The sequence below is a fragment of the Hyposmocoma kahamanoa genome, unplaced genomic scaffold, assembly GCF_003589595.1.
Source record: "Hyposmocoma kahamanoa isolate Upper Pololo Valley unplaced genomic scaffold, ASM358959v1 160, whole genome shotgun sequence".
Classification (NCBI taxonomy): domain Eukaryota; kingdom Metazoa; phylum Arthropoda; class Insecta; order Lepidoptera; family Cosmopterigidae; genus Hyposmocoma; species Hyposmocoma kahamanoa.
The window spans coordinates 919,866-931,180 of NW_020653575.1; the positions used below are offsets into that span (position 1 = coordinate 919,866).

Below are 11,315 nucleotides of genomic sequence, written 5' to 3' on the forward strand. Positions count from 1 at the left end.
TTAAAATGGTACTGCATGGGGAAATCTAAAACCATAGAAGATACAAAGAAATTATCTTAGGAACCATAAAATCGTCTTTTTTGTGAAAACAATTTTAGCATAGTCAAAATTTTTTGACTATGTTAAAATTGTTTAAAAACTAATAAAATTGATCAAAATCTGTTTTAGTGCCGATAGACTCCGTTTCATGTCGGAATCATTTCATTGTATGGGTCGAAGAAAATCACGACAGCAGAAGTTGGTCAAATTGAATAAAACGTGTATGAAAATATTTTTTTCATGAAATTTGACTAACTTTGCTGCCCCGATTTTTTTCTTCCGGTACAATGAAGTTATCCTTTTAAGAAACTGAGTCTATGTCTTTTAAGAATCTGAGTAATGCTAGCATTCAAAAAATTTAGTCAATTTTATTTATTTTGTTTGAAAGAACTAAGACAGTTTTCGTGTATCTTCTATGGTTTCCCCCATATTATCCCATTAAAAAAATACTCTGTATAAAGTGTAACAAAAAAAAAATAACAGAAAAGCAGTTTTAAATTTTCTTCCGTCCTGTAAATAATAACTTATGTTTTTTCTGTTTACTGTAATAAGGATTTTGTAAACAAAAAACGGTATTCATTCAAATTTGAATCAACGCAATGGCGTTGGTTATAATATGGTAAAATTTTAAATTAATATACTACATCATTACCGATAAACCACGCAACACTTTTAAATTTTGAGGGTAGGTTTAAATTGTTTTCATAAAAAAGACGACTTTATTGTTCCTAAGATAGTTTCTTTGTATCTTCTATGGTTTCAGATTTCCCCATACTGTCCCATTTAAAAAAAGAACACTCTGTATTTCAATAAAATAAATTTCCGATTATACAATGTTGTCATTTTTTTTGTTATATTGGTCAATATTATAAGAAACCGTTTCTTACGTGGGTTTGTAATGATGATTTTTCTTATCTGAGTACAAAGATTTTTTTAAGAAACATCTTGTCTGTGTTGTCGAAGCAGCGCAGTGTCTGAGTAAAATCATGTCAATGTAACAGATTGTCGGAGTAGCGTAGTGTCTGAGTAAAGTATTGTCGAAGTAAAATCATGTCGATGTAACATATTGTTGCATTAGCGTGTGACGTACATTGACTTACAAGACGAAGTTCAATTTTAGAGTCCAGATATACATGCACAATGTCAATGTATCTGGAGAGTTATGATAATGAATTACTATGTTAAAAGAAGAAGATACAATATGGTAAACTTTTAATATTTGGAATGTAATTATCACCTAAAGAATTCACACATTACATGACAAATGATCAACTAGGTGTATACTCGCCTTTATGATAAGTAGGCAGTATAATGCTGATGTATTTACCTTATTACTACAGAATTTAGAACTTTGTGAAGAATCAAACAGTAATTTGAAATAATGAATAGACATAAAATTAATTATAGTTTCAGAGTTCATCAGAATGTTTTTTGGCTGCATAGTGAAATGATTGAAGAATGTTGGATCTTATCTGTAGTTGCTTCTTCTTTTCTTCTGAGATCTTTCCATCAAGGAGTTTCTTTAACCTTTGTTGTTCAGTGTTGATGAAGTCATCCCCGGTTTCAATGATCTTGTCCATTATTGTTTTGTAGACTTTTCCAGAGAATTCATTCTGAAATCCAATTATTATTTATTGAGTAGAATAGAATAATTTATTTCATACTATCTATTAATATAATATCATGAAATTGTTTGCACAATATGATGTCTCAAGTTATGTTGGGATAAAAAAAAAAATACAATAGTAGTATAATTGAAGCCACATAAGGTGGTGGTGCCAGTGACCGACGAGCACCAGTGTTTGATATCTTTTTTAACCGACTTCAAAAAAGGAGGAGGTGCTCAGTTCGACTGTATGTTTTTTTTTTGTATGTATGTTACGCGATAACTCCAGTATTTGTGCACCGATTTTCATGATTCTTTTTTTGTTGGAAAGAGGGTACCTCCATAGTGGCCCATTTATTTTTGAAGAAAATCATCCACCTCCAAGAGTGGCTGTTCACGCATGCAGATTCATTTTTATAAATAGCGCCTAAATTTTATTACAAGGAGCAAATATTTTAATGGTTGATTTTGCTATTTTCTAATTCAAGGCGTTTTTCTCTCAATATACTTTGAGTAGTGAGAACCGATTTTTATTATCTCCTGTGTCGAGTTCCGTATAGTGGCGAACTAGGGGATGAATCCGGGTTTGCGCACTTTCCGGTAACCGAATTCAAAAAACTTTGCAAATAGATCTAATCCACGTACTTTTGAGGTCGGTTTTTTAGTACTCTGTACTGAGATTATTCGAATTTTAATAATCTAATAAGATTTAGGATAAAATTTTCCATTATAGTAATACGTTTTTTAAGGTCAATATTACTGGGTGTTCATTATTCTCTCTCTCACTAACGTTCGTTACGCGTTTGGTGACAATTGCGACTCTGCTTTCCTGTCTGAGCCACATATTTGTTTTGCAGTCTTTGAGTGTAATTCCCACCGTTTTTTCATAGAAGAACCCTAGTCAGTATTCTGAGGCTATTCCAGGCCAATGCTAGAGCCTTACAGTATTTACTGTTGTAGGTGTTCGTCCGTGTTTAATAGAAAGGGCGCAAGCGACATTTCGAAGATTTTTCAGGGTAGCATGTTTTAGGTTTTAATGACTGTTTTAAAATATTTACGTCGTTAAAACATGCCCCCCGAAAAATCTACGAAATGTCGCTTACGTCCTTTCTATAAAACACCTAGAGTTATATAGGGCTAGAGCTGTAATTGCTTAAACACTGATGGAAGCCATCAACTTTTTAAAGTGTTAATATAAGATTTATTTAATGTGAATTTGCTATGTTGAGAAAAGTGTTTCAATTGCATATACAAGTGGCATGTAACTGCAATTACAGAGTTATTGTTTAATAAGGCAATTATCATAGTTGAATAGCATTTTCATGCCTATTATAAAACCAATTGCATTAATTGACATTTGTTCAGGATTTGAGTAACAAGCGTCATTACAATAGTGTTGTAATCAGAAATATGTGAAATTCAAGATTATACTGTGCATAAAATTTGAATCTGTACACGTCAATACAATCATCGCTTGAATAACGTGAGAAACAATTAAAAGATAAACTTATCTCAAAATGAGACATACTATTTGTGAGCTAGTTCTAGACAAAATAGTCCTTTAATTTATTTGGCACGTAGGAAATTGTTTGGACATCTGTTATAAACTTTAACCTATACATAAATTTTAATAATCTTTCACGGACAGTGAGCAATTAATTTTTCATCTATTCTGAAAAAATACACTTTTTGAGTTCTATTTTTGAGCACTATTGTATTATATAACAGTGCGAAATACAGATTCAGCGAAAACAGATTTACAATCTCCTGCAAGTGTTTTTATGTTTATCTTATTTAGTTTCAGTTTTATGGTTAAGAAAAATCAGCATAATTGATAATCTGTTTGTTCACACTTTCAAAAATAAACTCAGAGAGCATATTTTGATACTGCAAAATACACCTGGAGAAATTTTATTTGTACAATGCACCAAGAAACATAAAATCATGAAGACGGAGTGAACTATTTGAAAACACTGTAGCCATATGGTAATTTTATTTCACTAAACTAATTATGTTATTTATGTTGTACTTATTATAATTCTCGTCCACAATTTTTATTTTATTTTTAAAATTGTTATTTTTTTACATTGGCCATTCTGACAACTACTAGGTAACTACCGATTACCCAAACTCTTCAGTACAGAACTACAGATATCAACCGAAGTCAAGTACTTGGGAGTAATACTAGACAACTAGTTGAACTGGAACAAAGATCTGGACAACAAAATTATAAAAGCTACTATCAACTTCTGGCAGTGCCATAGAATGGTAGGTAAACAATGGGGACTTTCACCCAAGATAACACTATGGCTCTACACAGCGGTGATAAGACCCATGATCAGTTACGACGCGATAGTATGGTGGCCACGAACCAAGCTGACGACCGCAACCGACAAGCTGGACAAATTCCAAAGAGTCGCTTGCATAGTGACGACCGGCTGCTTGAGGACAACTCCAACTGCGGCCCTCGAAGCGATGCTGGACCTTCGATCCCTCCCACTGTTCATCAGACAGGAAGCGGCGTCAACAGCAGTGCATCTAAACAGAGCCAGCCTTTCGAACCACATGAGGACCCCACACACAGAAATCCTTTATAAGACTGTCAATGAGGAACCGCTACTGGACTGCCTCCAGTGTGTGGATAGGATCCCAAAGCAATACATCTTTGACAAAAAATACAAGATACAATTGTTTGAAGATTTCAACGAAGGACTGAACCCCAGAGAGGTCGGAGTCTTCACTGATGGATCTAAAACAAATTCAGGAACAGGTTCAACTACGCTCAATGCCAGTCTATCTCGAATATTAATTAAACTTAAAAGGCAAGAGCTTCGCACTCTAGCTGCCACCCTAACGGGTCATGGTCCATACAATAAACACCTTTTCAATTTAGGTATCACAGACAGCCCTCTATGCAGAGCGTGCATGGAGGGGGAGGAAACGGCTGCGCACATCATACTTCAGTGCTCCGGTGTGGCCAACTACAGGGCAAAGTACCTTGGAGTGCCAAGGTCTCTCCCCGAAGTCTTCAGCAAACCAAGGAGGCTGCTTGGAGGAGCTTGGGTGGCACGAGTACGACCCTGCACCCACCACACGCAAAATAGGCGCCTTGTCGTCGAGTTGTGGATACCAGCCCATTGCACTAAGTACCAAGTGCCAAGTAGTACATTGGCCATTTCAAATAGGGTCCACTGAAAACCAGCACTGTGGCTCCACCGCAGTAATTGCTGAGTTGGGCCCTTTTCAGTGCAATACACTTTAAGCAGAAAAATCATAATATGCTGAATAAATTTATTTTTTTTCTTTCTATTTTTCAAAGAAAAAGAACCTATGTGCCAATATCTCAGTTAGCAAAATGTAAATGCATTAGTTATGACAAAGAGGTCAGAGTAATTTCAGGCGTCATTATTAATTAGAGCCTCAAGACAGCAAGATAAAAGGGATTCTGTTGTTAAAAGACCTTCAGAAGTAGTACAACTAAATTTGAGTAAATGTTTCCATACCTTGCTCTCCAAACCTTTTTGTATCTTCTCAACTTCTTTTACAACGTTTTTCTTTTCTTCTTTAGATGCCTTCATGAATTTGCCGGCGAGTTTGTCGAGCTCTTTCACACATCCTGGCAAACTAATGTAGACGCCTGTGTTCTCTATTACAAACTTTCTCAGAGCATCTGCAGTGAATCCCTTGCTTTCGTCAAAAGATATCATTTTAGGTTCTGCTTTGCCGCTTATAAACAGCCGCACGGCTGGGAAATTGTCTTTATGAGCGCCATACTTTTTGGCTAATCCTTCATTGTCTTTTTCTCCATAATCTTTCACGCCAACGTCGGCTACTAAAAGATCATCTACGTCTTTCGCTTCCTTTGCAAAAGTGGTAAAAGCTTCATGCTTCTCTCCGTAAGGGTACGCTACGTCGAATTTTACCAACGATGCTTTAAATTTACTGGTGATTTTATCAAAAGATATTTCGTCTAATTCGACTAGGCCGCCTGTAGCTTCGTAGACCGAAGGCGCAGCAAATACGAGGCACAGGAACAATAAACAACGTTGCATTTTTAGGTTGACACGTTGGCAACAATTTCAACTGCAATATTCAGTACACTGTGTTCACTTTCATAGATTTATTTCAATATTATCGGTCGATCAACCTCGCTTCTCGATTTTTATTGACAAATTTGACAATCAGCCGGTTAAGTATGTTCTCTACTACGACCAACATTACATTCCTTTATACGACTTTAGTTTACAGCACTTTCCTTTTTGTAGGCTACGTAATATTTAATTGAATAATAAACTAATCAAGTCATAATTACATAGGATTTTGTTTAATATCAGTTAAATAACTTTCTTGGGTTTGAAGTGTCAGGCTATTTTAGAGCTGGTTTTAAATTAAAGATTATTATTTAAATAGTTTTGCGTAAATTGAAACGCGCCTATGTATGTTATTTTTGTATCAATGACTTGTGTGTTGCTTGTATGAGGACCGTGGGCGCACGTGATTGGTTGAAAGTGATTAATTATGATGTTTGTTTTCATTTACATGTTTTAATCTGTGGCGATAATCTATTATTGCATGGAATGTTTGTTTGCCACGAAAGATCGTATTAAGAGCGGTTACACACGGCGACTATTAGGAGCGATGCAAGTGCGCGACTGTATCGATACAAACGCTCAATTACATCGCTACACTTGGCATTTATAGGCGATTGGATCGATGCAATCGCGCCGGCAATTCATAAACTTTGGTCGAGGTTTTCTCCGAAAATTATAGTAGTAAGACTCATAGGAGTATTACTCATGCATTCGAATGTCCTACATGTCCTATTTTAGGGGTAAAAAAAACGGTGTGCAACGGCCAAACTAACCAAAAATAGGTAGATCATTTTTAAATAACACATTTCGTAACTGGTTTTCGACGTCTACCATGTTCTAGTAACTGTAGTCAATTCAGCCAGAGCTCTGAGAACTGTTACTTCAGGTATTCTGAGTTCAATGCCTGTACAAACAATTTATGGAACCGACTTCGGGGTTTGCTGGGTAGCGTGACCATCACATGACTGTTATCTATAGTTTTTAATTTTGTTATAACACACCTAGATACTTATTTACAATACGGACGTAGGTGCATAAAATTCAGAACTTGGTAGTTACAGATCTGGACTAGAAATTGTGAAATTTTAAAGATCTAAATACTAAAGAATGACATAATGCACATCTAATTCTGTAGAAAAAAGCACAGATGCTTTGCTCTTGTTCACTCTATAAAAGAAATGTATAAGAATATTGGTAAATATCGACCCACAACAAAGCTGCAGGCCACATTTCAATGAATTAAATATTTTAACTGTAGGTTGTTTGTTTACACATTTTACAAAAGTAATATGCAAATTCATCAACAAATAAACACTTCCTCAATTAACCAAAAGACACCTATACTCAACCTCAGACATGAAGATAGACTAGTACTATCTGGCTCGAAATTAAAAATGTACAGCACCGGACCATTTGTAACGGCAAGTAAAATGTTCAATAGAATCCCCAAATCCCCAATCACAGAATAATTTATTTTCTCAATTATGCTCGGATATGTTTGCATTACTTTAAAAAAAACAAACACGGGAAGTTAGTCATTTATGGCCCGTGAGATTTCTATCCGGCCAAGGCCGGGAAGTAAGCAAGTGTATGATCTATAAGCAAGTATGAAAATCCACTAACTTTTATAAATCTAGATGAGCTATGTAAACAGGCACAGGAAAAACTCATACAACGAACTGCCCAGTGTTAGTTATTGCGAGAATTGAGAATACGTATAAGTACCGCTTACTTTAAAAAAAAGAAAAAGGCGGTAAAATAAAATAAAGTGAAATGGTCATTGACTTACAATGCAATGGCAATGGTGTACTTTTCTGATTTTTCGTCTTTTTTGTATTTTCGACTTGAATATAGGTCATTTGGCGAACAAGGCATTTTTTAAGAGTATGCCGTTTTGCGAATAGGTCGTTTGTCGAGTAATCCAAAATGAGCGAGACGAGAGGTAACGAAAATACAGTAATGGATTGTACTCCTCCTAATTTAAAACGAGGCAATATTAGCGATGGAAAACTTGTTGCCGGCATGAGCAAAGTAAGGTACATGAAAACTGAAACTTTCAATCAATAGCAATTGAGGTAAGGTTTGTTCGTATATATATCGTAATATGTAAAATTGAAAGATATTAGTTCCGATACTGTAAATCAGCTTAACAAACCTTTGTTCGTTTCAGGTTGCTCTAATTTTAGGGATAAACGTTTCATGCAGGAGTACAGAGCTCACGAATATCACCACAAAGGACATAGAATATCATAAATATATTTATATAATATTGTACTTTTAATATTAATTAATTTTGTTTTTTCAACTTTTTTATTATACATCTTCACCTCTTTAGTTTTTTATTATTTTCTCGCATTGTTTGAGAAAAGCACTATATACGCCTTGGCCGGAAGAGAAAATGGCGGGTTTTAATAGTTAAACTTGTTACGCGAATATATATATGTATATATTAATTCGCGTAAAATTATAAACATAATAAAATTCCTTTCCTTTCAATATTATCACACTAACCATCTCTTATTAATATAGCCGCGGTCGTAGTGCTGGTGATCTTCTTGTGTATCCGACGCACCAATGAGCAGCTACCATCGAGAGCAAGGGGGAAGCAATGGCCGTGAGCTTAGACATTGCTAAGGCTTTTGATCGTGTCTGGCACAAGGCACTTCTATCGAAGCTACCATCTTACGGGCTTCCAAAGGGGCTGGGCCCTTGGATCGCTAGCTTCTTATCTGAGCGGAGCTTAAAAGTCACTGTGGATGAATTGTGGATACATATCTTTGGCAGCAGGTCTCAGAATGTAGCCGATAGAATCTTGTCAAATTTAACCCCGCAAAGACACGCGATCACCGCTAAAAAATACCCATTTGTAATAGCGCCTAAGTTACAGAACACCTTTACTCTTTTCTCCTTATCATCTCTAAGAGTATTGGGATACTTGGACTCGACATCACGAACGAAGTCCAGTGACCCCGGAGGTCATTTGGAGAGCAATGTCGAACTGGCTTTCAAAAAGCTCGGAGTGCTCAATAGAGCGAAGCAGTATTTTTTGTTTTTACAATGGGGAGTGCTCTGAGGAACTTTTCAAACTGATGCCACCGTCTCGTTTCCATCATCACACCTCCCGCCAAAGGAATAAAGTCCATCCCCACATCTTAGATGCCTGGCATCTCGTTCGTTCCTTCTTCGAATCTGCAAAGTGTGGAATGATCTTCCTCCTGAAGTATTTCCTTTTGCGCTATGACATAGGGTTCTTCATAAAGCGTGTTTACAGGGCTCTCAAAGGCTGACGCCGCTACCAATCTTGTTCCCATTTTTCCACTTTTATCCCTTTCAATTACCATCACTTTCGTCTTACTCATATTCGCCTTCATTCTTTTTCTTTCAGATTGAAATAAACCAATTAAGCTTCAGTTTTCGCAACAAATATCTAGAAAGGTGCGCCATTAGCCTAATTCTTATTTTAACAATAAAAGGATTATTCTTATCGCCCAATCCTCAGTTTCAGAATCTATATCATTTTCCGGTCTGTCCATACCATCGACAAAATTTAAAGTATTTACATTTTTCAAACAAGTTGTATGTGTTAAGCGTACTTAAACTAAATCGTTTCAAACCACGTTGAAAGACATATTGTGTTGTAATTCGCATTTATGGTTTAACCACACATAACACATTTTTGCGAAATTCGCCTATGAAACGTACCAGATTTTGTGAAAAAAGTTTTTTGATTTAACAATTACTACGACTGTTTTAAAATATATTACTGAAAAGAATATTAAACTTTATATTACAAGGTATAAGACTGCATTTATAACTCATTTTACGATTTTCTGTGGGTTAACCATTGACTTACAAATAAATAAGTCAATGGGGTTAACACATTTATGCAGTACACGGCCCAAATATGGTTCTTTTTAAATGGCGGGTATTTTGTTTTTTTTTGTTTTTGTCAACAGATTGCCAGCTATAGCTGTAGAGCTGTAGAGTTTTAGTAGCAGTAGAGTTCCTTCTGAAAGAGTTCGTCCAGGGAAGTAGGGCCACCTTAGCTATTTCTGCCGCCAAGTAGTAATGCGAGTATCACTACGTTCCGGTTTTGGAGGGTAGGGGTGCTGGTGGTGGTAGGGTTCTTATAGGCACATGAGACTTGTCAAATTATGCCTCTGGGTGACGGGCGCAATGGCAGTGCCCCTACGATGTTTGCGTTTTAAAGCTTTGCATTTCACTACATTGCACTACCGTGCAATTGTTATGGACCGGTGTGTCGCTTACCACCAGGCTCAAGACTAATTCGTCCCGTCACTTGGTATTATTAAAAAAAACTTATTCCATAGATAATACAACTCGAATTAAAATATTAAAAAGGCGCATTATAGCCATGAAGGATTGTAAAGAAAAAAAATGTTAAATAAAATGTAAAAATAATTCAAATCAATTACAAGAAATTCTTAATAACGCACACACTCATCACACATCACATCACAACCTCTTAAAACAATATTACTTTAACCTTACACTGACTTTTCGTACCATAACGCGCTTAAAGTAAGCTTATTGTAATGTTAAAACTATGATGTTTTATTGGCAGCTTTGTGACTGTTCATTCCCTCAGTTCGTAGCATGACGCGACTTTAACGTTAAAGTAATATTACTCTTATGTCAAATTTAGCAATCTTAAAATAGTTACACGTATGCAACGGAAACAATATTATTTTCAGTTTTATTGTCTTAATTTGTGATGATTAAAAGTTAAGTTGAACTTATTTATTTACATATATCCCTTCAATATTTTGTTTATTTTTTATTTATTAGCACATAGTAAATATTTTTTCTTTAAATAAAAATACGCGACGTTTATTTCGTAAAATTATAACAGCGCCATCTATATGCTCTTTGGTGAAACTAACAGTTGACACTAGTCACTAGACTATCAAGACTTAGGACCGTATTCCAGAACTCTACTCAATGTTCCAGTCAGGACTTGAGTATGATTTAACGCACTAGAAATCATACTCAAGTCCTTGCCATTAGGGTCGTATTTCCAGTGCTTGAAATCATACTCAAGTCTGCTCAAGTCAGGATCTGAGTATGATTTCAAGCACTGGAAATACGACCGTAATGGCAGGGACTTGAGTATGATTTCGAGTGTTTTAAACCATACTCAAGTCCTGACTTGAGCATAGAGTAGAGTTCTAGAATACGACCCTCAGCTAGTTTTATTTATTTTTCTTCATGAAAATGTGGAATAATTATTGAAAACAACGTAATTTTAACAGATTTTCTTATTACATAGGTACTTTTCTTTATTTAACAGTCAACATTCTCTGAATCTTATTAACATTAAGTACTTAAACATTATACTACGTTATATATAGGTTATGGTAGACCCCGCCCTGGACCTCTGCGTGGCAGTCCGGCATGGTAACCGTTCGGCCACAGAGGCAGTTAAGTATTTAAGTATTATGTGGCTGAATTGCAATTACATTTTTGTTCAGAATACATTTTAAGCGAATGTTTTGATTTTGAACATATTTATGCAACCTCCTTGCTTGAACTTGAACCTGTCCTATATAGAGGAAGTA

At 35.7% G+C, this 11,315-nt stretch overlaps 1 protein-coding gene across 1 annotated transcript; it reads right to left on the reverse strand.

Annotated features, from left to right (window-relative positions):
* Window positions 1-1,048: 1,048 nt before the first annotated feature.
* LOC113240640 (protein windbeutel) lies at window positions 1,049-5,783 on the reverse strand. Its single transcript, XM_026477991.1, has 2 exons — window positions 5,149-5,783; window positions 1,049-1,652 (listed from the first exon to the last, which is right to left on the reverse strand). The coding sequence occupies exons 1-2, from the start codon at window positions 5,695-5,697 to the stop codon at window positions 1,449-1,451; spliced, it is 753 nt and encodes a 250-aa protein (XP_026333776.1). The 5' UTR covers window positions 5,698-5,783; the 3' UTR covers window positions 1,049-1,448.
* Window positions 5,784-11,315: the final 5,532 nt, after the last annotated feature.

Excerpts from the sequence above, each read along its gene's own strand:
- LOC113240640 (XM_026477991.1), bottom strand. The coding sequence starts at position 5,697 with ATGCAACGTTGTTTATTGTTCCTGTGCCTCGTATTTGCTGCGCCTTCG. Across the intron at positions 1,653-5,148 it reads AAAAAGGTTTGGAGAGCAAG|AATGAATTCTCTGGAAAAGT; the intron begins GTATGGAAACAT and ends ATTGGATTTCAG.